General features: G+C 47.4%; 1 protein-coding gene and 1 pseudogene across 3 annotated transcripts in view; one reads left to right on the top strand and one right to left on the bottom strand.

Moving 5' to 3' along the window:
* The first annotated feature begins 405 nt into the window (after positions 1-405).
* Positions 406-14,282, top strand: part of LOC134983074 (zinc finger protein ZFP2-like) — a 36,487-nt gene continuing 22,610 nt past the window's right edge. For 2 of the 3 annotated variants that reach the window (XM_063948770.1, XM_063948768.1), the window contains exons 1-6: positions 406-697; positions 2,140-2,297; positions 10,097-10,288; positions 11,903-12,026; positions 12,144-12,220; positions 12,345-12,453. In XM_063948770.1, coding sequence (XP_063804840.1) covers positions 2,220-2,297; positions 10,097-10,288; positions 11,903-12,026; positions 12,144-12,220; positions 12,345-12,453 — 580 coding nt within the window. In that variant the 5' untranslated portion in view covers positions 406-697; positions 2,140-2,219. Of the gene's footprint in view, positions 698-1,036; positions 1,808-2,139; positions 2,298-10,096; positions 10,289-11,902; positions 12,027-12,143; positions 12,221-12,344; positions 12,454-14,282 lie in introns of those variants that run through there. The other variant, XM_063948769.1, reaches the window with a different exon arrangement.
* LOC134983191 (U2 spliceosomal RNA) lies at positions 4,568-4,667 on the bottom strand (annotated as a pseudogene).

Genomic DNA, 14,282 nt, shown 5'->3' with positions numbered 1-14,282 from the left:
AAATTAATAGAAAAGTCCAGAAGCAGAACATTCTGTCCCTCCTGGAGAGGGTTATGTTGGGAGGTATGTAATAATACCACATATCAGTGTGTGCCGGGAGCTGTGTTATCCCCATCATATATCACCGTACAGCCCTCTCTCCACTATCTAATATGTATAGAGAATATAATGTTACCAGGCCCCTGAAGTTTATAAGAAAAAAATGTCTATTACAAAATGGCAGCTAAAGGCTCTGTTGCCCCGTTCTCTCTGCAGTGTGCCTGGGAGACTATAAGAATATGGCCGCCGCACACTATACAGGACACCAACAGGCTGTACTTATGTTACTCTAGTGATGAAGCTGGAGGCGGTCAGGCGCAGGCCATCGAAAGTAACAAGACGTCGATCGTACTCTCTGCCGTCTGATTGGCTGCTCCGTGCGCTAATCACAGCACTGAGGTTATCGCTGTTACTGTGATAAGAGCGGCAGCGGTAGATGCTAGATCCGTGTGGCCTTACCCACTCGGATTTAGAAACAACCGAGCGGCAGCGTCAGGGATGTGGGCGGGACAGTCAATAGTTATTGCTACAGAGGATGAAAGGTGCGGGGCGTGGGAATCTACAGGGGCGAAACGCCTGTAGCGGCAATTTCCGGTGACGTTTCCACCCAGAGCCTCATTTGGAAGCAGAGAGCGGCCATTGCTGTGTCTGGCACCAGGTATTACTATTGCTTATTAATATACAGCTGGAGCAGTCTCTGGTGCTGCAGTATCACGGTAGATGCAAGTCCAAGTGGTCTAAAGGACCTATGACGTCAGGGGAGGAGCCACGTCACCAGTGGGAGGGGCTAGGCCAGCGGAATAGTTCCTCTACTATCCACGCCACCAACTACTACCATTAGTAACCAGACTGCGAGTGTATATTTTGGTTACCCTGGCCCTCATTCCGAGTCATACTTGCCTACCTGACCCTCTCCATGAGGGAGAAAATGCTCTGTTCCTGGACTTTCCTGGTAATGTATGATTGCCATCACCTATGGTGAAACCCCTTATCAATTAACTAGCTCACCACATGTGATGGCAATCATACATTACCAGGAACAGAGCATTTTCTCCCTCATGGAGAGGGTCAGGTAGGCAAGTATGTTTCGAGTTGATCGCTCGCTAGCTGCTTTTAGCATCAGTGCACACGCTAGTCCGCCGCCCTCTGGGAGTGTATCATAGCTTAGCAGAAGTGCAAACGAAAGGTTAGCAGAACTGCTCGTAAAAAATTTCATACAGTTTATGAGCAGCTCGAAACCTACTCCTACCTTTCGATCACCTCAGTCAGTTTAGTTCCTGCTTTAACATCACAAACACGCCCTGCGTTTGGCCAGCCACTTCCCCGTTTCCCCTGCGTTTTAACCTGTCACGCCTGCCTTTTTTTAGCACACTCCCTGAAAATGGTCAGTTACCACCCAGAAAAACCCACTTCCTGTCAATCACTCACCGATCAGCAGAGCGACTGAAAAGCGTTGCTCGTCCTTTTGCAAAACTGCATAGTTTTGTGTAAAAGTACTTCACGCGTGCGTACTGCGGCCCATAAGCATGCGCAGAAATGCAGCTTTTACAACTAATCCCCGCGCTGCGACCGAAAGCAGCTAGCGATCAACTCGGAATGAGGTCCTCTGTTCAGCCGTGGCTCCGTCCCCTGGTGATGTCAGAGTTCCCTTACCCAACTTGGATTTAGAACCAACCATAATGCTGGAGATTCCAGTGATGATATAATACAGTTGGAGCAGACACTCTGTTGTTACTGTGATACAGTTGGAGCAGTCTCTGCTCGCTGGGTAACTATAGAAAGCATCTTAGTTGGATTAATCGGTCAGTGCCCTCAGTAGGCAGTTTTTAGTGTGCGACTCATCCGTGGGACCGCGCGCCTGGTGTAATGTTTAGCATGGTCCTCGTTGTGTGGAGTTTGCATGTTCTCCCAGGGTGATATCGGTATATCCTGTGTATAGTGATAATTGGTGTGTGATATCGTCGTGACTTGTGCTTAGTTTGTGTTATCTGTGTGTATCAGGTACATGATATGGCTCGGAGTAAAGACGTGGGCTTAATGTCAATTCTGCGTTTCCTGAATGTTAGATGTGATATTTATATAATATTTATTTTCTCCTAGACAAGTGAAGAACCAGAGAGTCTTTACTAGAAGTCACGTGAGGGAAAGCCGTGTCCTGTATATATCACTGATCACTGAGGATGGATAAGGACAGGACTCGCGTAATTGAGAAGATGCTAAATCTCACCCTGGAGATCATCTACCTGCTAATTGGGGAGGTGAGGGAGTCTGGGAGTGTCACAGTGACGTCACTCTTATCTGTATTACTAACACAGGGACCTGACTGGGGAGGTGAGGGAGTCTGGGAGCGTCACAGTGACATCACTCTTATCTCTGTTACTAACACACGGACCTGACTGGGGAGGTGAGGAAGTCTGGGAGTGTTACAGTGACATCACTCTTACCTCTATTACTAACACAGGTACCTGACTGGGGAGGTGAGTGAGTCTGGGAGTGTCACAGTGACATTGCGCTTATTTCTGTTACTAACACAGGGACCTGACTGGGGAGGTGAGGGGGTCTGGGAGTGTCACAGTGACATCACATACCTATAGTAATAATACATGTATTTGAATAGAGAGGTGAGGGGAGCAGACCGTTTCCACCAAGCACCTTTTGGCTTTTGAACATATCTGTTTTGTAGTGCCTGCAGGAGGTGGGGTTTGGAGACATCATTGCACTGAGGTGTGATGTCATCTGGTCCTGCCTAATTCTGAGAATGAGCCCCACTTGTCCTTAGCAGCTAAGGGGATATTGAAATAAGACATTAGAGAGTATTCCAGTCCTGGAAGATCTCGGGGATCTCACCCCACTACATGACCTCAACCTTGTAGATGTACTCAAATATACTGTATACCGCAACTGCTTTGTACACCACGATGTAACCGGCAATATTATTCGTGGTTGTTTTGCAAGAACAACAATAGAAACAAAGTCATAACATTTGTTAATACATGTGGCTTGCTTTATGTCTTTGTAAAATTCACAGATATATCGCCATCTAGTGGTTACACAGGGCATTATATGTGAATGCTGACATCCGTAACCTTTTCCACTGATGTATAAAGGCTGCTTTATACAAGTTACATTTAATTTCTTCTTGTATTCTTCTCTCTATTTATTCACATTTCATTCATTGTTCAGAGCTCTGAGTCCGCACAGTGCACAGCGTTTTATAGTGACCATATAATGTTTTATTCTTGTCTTAAAAAAAAAAAATGATTCCCATGATCCTCTGCTCTGGGTCACATGATGAAATACATTCTCTCTCTATGGTACTTTCTGATCTGCCTATATAGTTTAGTATAGTATCCGTGCCTCAGTCTTCCCATCAGCACAGCTGTACCCATCTGTAAAACAGTAGACTGTGGGATTAGAGGGGAGGGTTAGGGGTAGAATAGTTAAGTATTGGATCTGTAATCTGGTAATTGGGGAGTTGATTTCAGACACGTGGGTAAATGTATGAAGCAGTGATAAAAGTGGAAAAGTGAGTCAGTGGAGAAGTTGCCCATGGCAACCAATCAGCTGCTCCATCCAATTTTGTAGTATGTAAATTATAAATGTTACTTCAATGCTGATTGGTTGCCATGGGCCACTACTCCACTGGCTCACTTCTCCACTCTTATCACTGCTTCATACATTTCCCCCATTGTGAGATTGACGTTTTCTGTTAGCGCACGTCTGGATACCCACCGGCATGGGAGTGGTTTTTTTTATTGTTGGATTTTTTTACTGAAGCCCGAGGTGCGTGGCTTCTCACCCAGTGATTTGTGCAAAAATCGTGCTGGGGGCATAGGACTTGGACCCTCTCCAAAAGGAGAAGGGCCCCGTTGCTCCCCTCACCCTCCGAGCCAAAAGGCCTAGAGGGAAAAAGGGTCTTCAGGTTCCCCCTTGCCGAAGCGCAGGGGAACCCCTTGTCCCCGACCCCCCGGAGCCAAAAGGCCCCTTAGGGGGCAAGGGTCTTCAGACTTCCCTCCGCCTCACAGCTCGGGGTCGCCCCTTTCTCCCCAGGGTTGGCCGAAGCTTCCCGAAAAGCCTTCAGCCCTCCCCAAAAGGAGAGGGCCTCAGCTACATGGGGAGAAGGTGGCCCATAAGGGTCTCACCTAAACCCCCGCCAAAATGTGAACACACACACGAAAAAAACATAAAAAGGTGTGGTGAAGTGCAGAAAAGCAAACACACGTGGAAAAATAAATAAAGAAATAAATAAATAAGCCCCAGCCAAAAGGCCAGGGGGGGGTATAAAAAATTGTCCCTGCCCTAGCCAAAAGGCCAGGGCAAAGGAAAAAAGTGCGGCAGACAGAAGTGGGGAAGTGTTAGAGCATGGTGCCATAATAGTGCAAAGGTGTCCTTCTCACCAGTGCATGTTCTGGCATCCCTGGCGTCCCCTGATCAGGGGTACATAGCACTTCGGGCTTCATGCTGCTCCCAACCTCCTGGCCAGACCAAGTTTCGTACCTACTCCACATGGTGGGTCTTAATTCCACACTAAGGGTCTCTCACTCCCCTAGTGTAAGAACAGACACAACACCATGAGTTCCCGTGAGCAGGTACTACACTTGATCTTAGCCAAAAGGCTGAGAAGCGACATGGGAGTGTTACTGGATTGTCCGAAAGTTATGTTGCAATCCAAAGTTATGTTGCAATTGTGGCAAGGGGAAATGTGGTATGTGACATCTGCAATCAACTCGAGGAGAGTGCTTTAATTTCTATTGCTCCTCAGATGGTTCTGCTCACACAGTCTCCACCCTCTGTGGTAGCCAAGGCCTTAGTGAATACTGGGTTGACCCAGCAGATGGATAGACAGTAAAAAGTCTGTTCCACATTGGTATAATACCTGGGATGCTCCACCCCTTGTTCCCGAAAATGCCTGTCTAGTGTATCTGTTTTGGGTGAGGAGGATTCTGAGGGCCCCACTGAGGAGTAATAGCGGCTTTTGGACAAAGGCTGCAGTGGCTCCTTCAGTCTTTTTTTTTTGCAAAAAAGAGGAAGCAGGTTTTTACGTTCTCATTCTTAACTGAATTTGCAGACCTTCTGGGGGAAGTGTGGCTTAAGCCTGATGTGCTCTTTACATTTTCTGATGTTTTTGGCACACACCCATTTGCAGATAAGGAAAAGGCGGTTTGGAAAGTCCCTCCTTCACTGGATGCACCTGTTGCCCAATTAGCAAAGGCCACGGCCTTTCCCGCAACCAGTTCTGATGCATTAATGGATGCCACATACCATATCGCCGGGATGTAATGGAGTCCAATATTGCCAGTGATGTGGGATGCAGGCCGATTTCTGGTGTTTTTTTTAAAAGGGGCAATCACAAGTCAAAATCATGCCTTGTAATTGATTGCTCCTTTAAAAAAAAATATCCGAGATGGCCGACATTCAGCACCCCCGGCCATCTCGGACTCCATTACATCCCGCCCGCATATGTGTTTTCTCTTGCAGCGAAGACTCTTGAAGGCCTGGTCCAAGCAATTGGCAGAGGCTGTAGAAGCGGGAGCAGATCCATTGGATCACCTCACTCTCATGGACCACTTAAAGCAGTCCTCTATCTACGTCGTTCTTGTTTCTTTCTATATGATTTCTCTACTTTTAGGTATATCTATGGTTCCCATTTTGACAAGGAGGTTGCTATAGCTGCAGTTCTGGATATTGAGTCCAAAAAGACGTTGGAGGTGTTTATTATTGCAGAGGAATATCTGCCCGGAGCTTGAAAGTATGATTGCTCAGGAATCCGCATCTCTCGGTCATTCTAGCCCATACCAAAACCCCCAGGCTTTGGCCCTTTTGTTTCCGTATAAGGTCTTGCCTTTGCTTATCAGGGGTTCCTTGCGAGGGGAACATGACCAATCACTTCCGTGGATGTATGGCCATGGTGTCTAGAGGACCAGACCCTCTCTGGCAAGCAGTCATCTTGACATTTTTCCAGTCAGTCCCGGAACTCCGGGGTTGATACCTGTCTATTCCTGTTCTTGAACATCTGGTTCATGAGTCTCAGAACTTTAGGGGTGCTTACAATCCGGCCGATATCGGTTGGTTCAGAACAATATCGTCTAGTGTGTACAGACGATAGATCGCTCGATGCATGCTCCCATGGGTGGACTGTGACGTTGCCCATCAGACCTGCATATATTGCAGACAACCGTGGCACCGTGGCTTCCAACATCGGGCAATGTGTATGCACTTACTGATGTTGGGCCCCATCACGAACGACTTTGCGTCGCACAATAGCTTGGGGTATCCTATCTTAAGAATTCATGCTGGACTCCGTGGGTCCTCGTCAGTGATTTTCTTTGTAACCTTTCTGACATGGAACCAGGTCAGATGTGCTGCATTGTTCCAAGTAGTTCCTTCTCTCCTGGTCTCGGGTGTGGTAATACCAGTTCCTGCACGCCAACGGGGGTTGGATGTTATGTTTGTGGAGCAAAATCCGGTTGGGTCTTTTTGTCCATTCTAAAGCTGAAATGACTAAACCCTCAACTACGGGTGCAAAAATTCAACGTGAAGTCTTTGCGCTCTGTCATTGCTTCATGGAAGGGAGGGGTTTTTCCTTCCTTGACATCCAGGATGCCCATTTGCTCGTTTCCATCTGGTAACAGGACCACAAGCTTCTTCGATTCACCATTTGGTCCCTCCACATCCAGTTTTGGACCCAGCCTTCTAACTTTCTACTGTACCCAGGATATTCATCAAGGTCATGGCCTTGGTGATCTCTGTTGCGTTGCAAGGGATAATTAAAATTCTTTACGTGGACAACTTGTAGGTCATAGCATCTTCTGAGGCACTGCTCAACAGTCATCTGCGACTGGTGGTAACGACCTTGGAGGAACATGATTGGATTCCCAACTATCTCAAATAGAACCTGGTTTTGATGAAGAATGGTCATTCTGGGGATTCCGTTCCACATCCTGTTGGCGTGTTATTCTTTCAGAAGACAAGATTCTGGTCTTGCAATCTTTGGCACAGTCTCTATTACTCCTATGCCTTGTCACAATGGACTCATGGGCTGTGGTTCGGTAACCCTGGGGTTCCAGATTTAGGGCACCTGGTCCAATAAGGAGACTGGCCTTTCCATCAATGTGCTGGAACTACCGGCGGGCTGTAATGTTCTGTTGAAGGCTCTGCAGTTTCTGTGGGGCATGCCTCTCCATGTCCTGTCCGACAATGCCACACCTATAGCATATCAACCAGCAGTGCAGGACCAGGTGTCGCCAGGCCATGGCGGAGACTTTTGGATGTGGCCTACAATATTATTTTTGGAATTTGTGTCCAAGCCACACACAACATTTTGTAGTGACCATAGAATGTTCCCATCCCATGATCCTCTCCTCTGGCTCACAAGATGCAGCAATTCTCTCTTTGTCACTTTCTGCCTCAGGGCGAGATTTATGTAGCAGAGGCTTTGGAAAGCCACCAATTTGTGTTGGTTTGACCTGGAAATTTAAAGCGGCACTAATATTAAGTGCAGAAGATGTGATGTTTTGCTATTAATAATTTTTGCGCTTTAAACTTCCATGCCAAACCCACGAGAAGCTACGTACCTCAGCTTTCATATTGCACAGCGGTAAATGAGTAGCAGGTAGGCTAGACCTGGACAATCTGTGACTCTCCCAAGTATTGTGAATCTACAAACCCAGCATCTTTACCAATGAGCTTATAACTTGCAGGGAATGCTGGGACTTCCACTTGACCTCCTTTAAAGGTTTGATGAATCTCCCCAAAAATCGGGATCCGGTCTCTAAGTCGACAGTAACTAGGTTGACAATGTCTAGGTCGACCACTATTGGTCGACAGTAACTAGGTCAACAGGGTGTCTAGGTCGACATGTTCTAGGTCGACAGGTCAAAAGGTCAACATGCGTTTTAAAAAAAAAATTCTTTTTTTGAACCTTTTCATTCTTAATGATCCACGTGGACTATGATTGGAACGGTAATGTGCCGAGCGAAGCGAAGGCACCATGCCCCAAGCATGGCGAGCGAAGCGGTGCACTAATTGGAGTTTCCAGTCACTCTACGAAGAAAACGACACCAAAATAACATTAAAAACTCATGTCGACCTTTTGACCTGTCGACCTAGAACATGTCGACCTAAATACCCTGTCGACCTAGGCACCCTGTCGACCTGGTTACTGTCGACCAATAGTGGTCGACCTAGACATTGTCGACCTAGTTACTGTCGACTGTCAATACCACACCCCAAAAATCATCACCATACAACAGGGTATTTTATCTTCCCAGATCCCTCATGTCCCACCTACCTTCTCTTTCACTCCTCAATCCTCCTTCTGTTCATTCTTAGTAACTAAGGATGAAGTCACTGCACTCATCTCATCACATCACCCTACTTCTCCACTCCCTCTCCCCTAATGCATGTCCTCCTCTATCTAACCTCCTCATCCTGTCTCTCACTTCTGGCACATCTCCATCGTCCACTTTCACTCCTGAATCCACCCTCTCTGTTCATTCTCCTCAGTAACTAGGGACCATTTTTATCAAGCCTTGGAGAGTGATAAATTGCATGGTAATCGAGTACCAACCAATCAGCTCATAACTGTCATTTTCAAACACAGTCTGTAACATGGCAGTTGGGAGCTGATTGGTTGGTACTTTGGGGGTCATTCCGAGTTGTTCGCTTGTTGCCGATTTTCGCAAAAATGCGCATGGTATGCAGTGCGCATGCAGTAAGTATTTTAGCACAAAACTTAGTAGATTTACTCACGTCCGAACGAAGAATTTTCATCGTTGAAGTGATCGGAGTGTGATTGACAGGAAGTGGGTGTTTCTGGGCGGAAACTGGCCGTTTTCTGGGAGTGTGCGGAAAAACGCAGGCGTGCCAGGATAAAACGCGGGAGTGTCTGGAGAAACGGGGGAGTGTCTGGCCGAATACAGGGCGTGTTTGTGATGTCAAATCAGGAACGAAACGGCCTGAGCTGATCGCAATCTGTGAGTAGGTCTGGAGCTACTCAGGAACTGCTAAGAATTTTCTATCCGCAATTCTGCTAATCTTTCGTTCGCTATTCTGCTAAACTAAAATACACTCCCAGAGGACGGCGGCCTAGCGTGTGCAATGCTGCTAAAATCAGCTGGTGAGCGAACAACTCGGAATCACCCCCTTTATCACCGTGCTCTCCAAGGCTTGATAAATCTGGGCCTAAGGATGAAGTCACTGCACCATCTCCTAATGGGGGAGATGTACTAAGCATAGAAAAGTGGAGAGAGATAAAGTACCAACCAATCAGCTCTTAACTGCCATCTTACAAGCTGTGTTTGAAAAATGACAGGAGCTGATTGGCTTATTCTTTACCACTCTCCACTTTATCAATTTTCTAGGCTTATTACATCTGGCTGCATATCATCCTATTTCTCAGCTACCTCTCTCCTAATGCATGTCCTCCTCTATCTCACCTCCTCATCCTGTCTCTCCCAACTGGCACATCTGCATCTTCTTTCAAACACAAATAAAACCTCTATAGCCTCTCTTTCCTACTACAGTACTACTTACCTTACCATGTTTGCCAATTGCTGATCACATTTTCTGTCCTCCCACTCTGGGCCAGATCTATTTACCTGGAGAAGTGATAAACCAGTGATAAATACAAGGTGATAAACACACCAGCCAATCAGCTCCAATATGTAAATTAACAGTTAGGAGTTGATGTTTTATGGTCTCCTCACAGCAAAGCCTAAAGATCACTTGTAGTCTCACAGCAGCTGGAGAGTCACTGGTTGTCCAGGCCTGAGGTATAGAGTCTCAGATGATATTATCTGTCCCACAGTCTTTATGCATCATAGATATACAGATAGAACATATTACATTTCTCACAATATGTTATTTATGGCAGGAACTGCAGAAGAGTTGCTATATACTTCCCAATGTGCTATATGTTGGAAACCGTAACATATAGGATTGGGCTTGTATTTGTAATATAAGCTTTTCTTGTATATTATGCACAATTAACTCTTAAAACACAGTTCCATATAGGTGCAGTTTAATAAGGTATTTATTGATGTCTCTCATTACACAGAATTATACAGTAGTGAAGGAGACATCTGGTGAGCTTGTGACATCCAGAAACCATCCGTGTGTGTCAGGAAAACTGAGCAGGACCCAGAGCCCCATCCCGGTGCCTCCACCTTACTCACTGATACATGAGAGACGCAATGACCAGAAGATCCTGGAACTCACCAACAAGATCATTCAGCTGCTGACTGGAGAGGTGACTGCTGGGAATGGGACATTATACAGTAACACCAGGGGATGTGTCTGGGTGATGACTGGAGAGGTGACTGCTGGGAATGGGGCATTAGACAGTAACACCAGGGGATGTGTCTGGGTGATGACTGGAGAGGTGACTGCTGGGAATGGGACATTATATAGTAACACCAGGGGATGTGACCGGAGAGGTGACTGCTGGGAATGGGGCATTATACAGTAACACCAGGGAATGTGACCAGAGAGGTGACTGCTGGGAATGGGACATTATACAGTAACACCAGGGGATGTGATCGGAGAGGTGACTGCTGGGAATGGGACATTATACAGTAACAAACACCAGAGGATGTGACTGGAGAGGTGACTGCTGGGAATGGGGCATTATACAGTAACACCAGGGGATGTGACTGGAGAGGTGACTGCTGGGAATGGGACATTATACAGTAACACCAGGGGATGTGTCTGGAGAGGTGACTGCTGGGAATGGGGCATTATACAGTAACACTAGGGGATGTGACTGGGGAGGTGACTGCTGGGAATGGGGCATTATACAGTAACACCAGGGGATGTGACCGGAGAGGTGACTGCTGGGAATGGGGCAATATACAGTAACACCAGGGGATGTGACTGGAGAGGTGACTGCTGGGAATGGGACATTATACAGTAACACCAGGGGATGTGACCAGAGAGGTGACTGCTGGGAATGGGACATTATACAGTAACACCGGGGGATGTGACCGGAGAGGTGACTGCTGGGAATGGGACATTATACAGTAACACCAGGGGATGTGTCTGGAGAGGTGACTGCTGGGAATGGGACATTATACAGTAACACCGGGGGATGTGACCGGAGAGGTGACTGCTGGGAATGGGACATTATACAGTAACACCGGGGGATGTCACCGGAGAGGTGACTGCTGGGAATGGGACATTGGGGGTCATTCCGAGTTGATCGGTCGTTATTTTTTTCTCGCAGTGGAGCGATTAGTCGCTAATGCGCATGCGCAATGTCCGCAGTGCGACTGCGCCAAGTAAATTTGCTATGCAGTTAGGTATTTTACTCATGGTTTTTTCTTCGTTCTGGCGATCGTAATGTGATTGACAGGAAGTGGGTGTTTCTGGGTGGAAACTGGCCGTTTTATGGGAGTGTGCGAAAAAACGCTACTGTTTCCGGAAAAAACGCGGGAGTGGCTGGAGAAACGGGGGAGTGTCTGGGCGAACGCTGGGTGTGTTTGTGACGTCAAACCAGGAACTAAACGGACTGAACTGATCGCAGATGTCGAGTAAGTCTGGAGCTACTCAGAAACTGCTAAGAAGTGTCTATTCGCAATTTTGAGAATCGTTCGTTCGCAATTTTGATAAGCTAAGATACACTCCCAGTAGGCGGCGGCTTAGCGTGTGCAAAGCTGCTAAAAGCAGCTTGCGAGCGAACAACTCGGAATGACCCCCATTATACAGTAACACCAGGGGATGTGACTGGAGAGGTGACTACTGGGAATGGGACATTATACAGTAACACCGGGGGATGTGACCGGAGAGGTGACTGCTGGGAATGGGGCATTATACAGTAACACCAGGGGATGTGTCTGGGTGATGACTGTGTCATTGTGTGTGCCAGGTTCCTATAAGGTGTGAGGATGTCGCTGTCTATTTTACCATGGAGGAGTGGGAGTATATAGAGGAACACAGGGGTCTGTACAAGGACGTGATGATCCAGAATCACCGGCCCCTCACATCACTGGGTAAGAGGAGACTATCATATAGGGTAATGGAGAGAGCAGCTATGGGGGCCACCTAGATACACATCACCTGATAATCCCATACATACATTGTACTCAGTCACTGTGTGTCTCCTACAGATGGGGCCAGTAACAGGAATACCCCAGGGAGATGTCCCCGTCCTCTTTATTCCCAGGATGATACAGAGGAGAATCAGGTAGGTGGAAATGATGGTCTCCCCAATTATCAAAATGATTCTGGACTCATTGCCCTGTAGGGAAGCTGTACATATCTTAGACAGATCTTTACCTTTAATCTCAATTTGTGTTTGGGCTATTTAGGGTGAAGACCAGATTAATATTAAAATAGAAGCTATACAGGGAGAGGAGATGTATGTGAGCGGTGATCAGCTGTGTAAGGAGGAGGAAATCTCTACAGATATCAGCACAGGTGAGTAATATACACTTATTACAGAAGAGTCGTGTATCATCCTTTTACTGTCACTGCAACAGTATTTTATCCTACACTGTCCGCTGTCAGTACACAGTAATAAGGACACAGTATTTGCCCAGTGGAGGAATCAGGAACCATCAGCCCCTATTATACTCCTGCTCTCCCCCTCACATCATGTCACTGTGTGTCACCAGCCCAGAGATCTGACCAGTCTTCTCCCCATACTCTCTGGTATATTTCAAACATCAGGAGCCATCAGTCCCTATTATACTCCTGCTCTCCCCCTCACATCATGTCACTGTGTGTTACCAGCTTAGAGATCTTACCAGTCTCCTCCCCACACTCTCTGGTGTATCTCATACATCAGGAGCCATCAGCCCCTATTATACTCCTGCTTTCTCTGACGTCCTAGTGGATGCTGGGGACTCCGTAAGGACCATGGGGAATAGCGGCTCCGCAGGAGACTGGGCACATCTAAAGAAAGCTTTAGTACTATCTGGTGTGCACTGGTCCCTCCCCCTATGACCCTCCTCCAAGCCTCAGTTAGATCTCTGTGCCCGAACGAGAAGGGTGCACACTAGGGGCTCTCCTGAGCTTCTTAGTGAAAGTTTTAGTTTAGGTTTGTTATTTTCAGTGAGACCTGCTGGCAACAGGCTCACTGCATCGAGGGACTAAGGGGTGAAGAAGCGAACTCACCTGCGTGCAGAGTGGATTGGGCTTCTTGGCTACTGGACATTAGCTCCAGAGGGACGATCACAGGCCCAGCTTGGATGGGTCCCAGAGCCGCGCCGCCGGCCCCCTTACAGAGCCAGAAGGCAGAAGAGGTCCGGAAAATCGGCGGCAGAAGACGTCCTGTCTTCAACAAGGTAGCGCACAGCACTGCAGCTGTGCGCCATTGCTCTCAGCACACTTCACACTCCGGTCACTGAGGGTGCAGGGCGCTGGGGGGGGGGCACCCTGAGACGCAATAAAAAACACCTTGGATGGCAAAAAAATGCATCACATATAGCTCCTGGGCTATATGGATGCATTTAACCCCTGCCAGAATACATAAAAAAACGGGAGATAAGGCCGCCGATAAGGGGGCGGAGCCTATCTCCTCAGCACACTGGCGCCATTTTCCCTCACAGCTCCGTTGGAGGGAAGCTCCCTGTCTCTCCCCTGCAGTCACTACACTACAGAAAGGGTTAAAAAAGAGAGGGGGGGCACTGATTAAGCGCAGTAATAAAGATACAGCAGCTATAAGGGGAAAAACACTTATATAAGGTTATCCCTATATATATATATATATATATAGCGCTCTGGTGTGTGCTGGCAAACTCTCCCTCTGTCTCCCCAAAGGGCTAGTGGGGTCCTGTCCTCTATCAGAGCATTCCCTGTGTGTGTGCTGTGTGTCGGTACGTTTGTGTCGACATGTATGAGGAGAAAAATGATGTGGAGACGGAGCAGATTGCCTGTAATAGTGATGTCACCCCCTAGGGGGTCGACACCTGAGTGGATGAACTGTTGGAAGAAATTACGTGACAGTGTCAGCTCTGTATAAAAGACAGTGGTTGACATGAGACAGCCGGCTACTCAGCTTGTGCCTGTCCAGACTTCTCATAGGCCGTCAGGGGCTCTAAAGCGCCCGTTACCTCAGATGGCAGATATAGACGCCGACACGGATACTGACTCCAGTGTCGACGGTGAAGAGACAAATGTGACTTCCAGTAGGGCCACACGTTACATGATTGAGGCAATGAAAAATGTTTTACACATTTCTGATAATACGAATACCACCAAAAAGGGGTATTAGGTTCGGTGAGGAAAAACTACCTGTAGTTTTC

This window comes from Pseudophryne corroboree (genome assembly GCF_028390025.1).
Source record: "Pseudophryne corroboree isolate aPseCor3 chromosome 3 unlocalized genomic scaffold, aPseCor3.hap2 SUPER_3_unloc_1, whole genome shotgun sequence".
In the NCBI taxonomy this organism is placed as follows: Eukaryota; Metazoa; Chordata; class Amphibia; order Anura; family Myobatrachidae; genus Pseudophryne; species Pseudophryne corroboree.
Note: the sequence above shows the minus strand (reverse complement) of the source record. Positions and strands in the feature narration are given on the sequence as shown.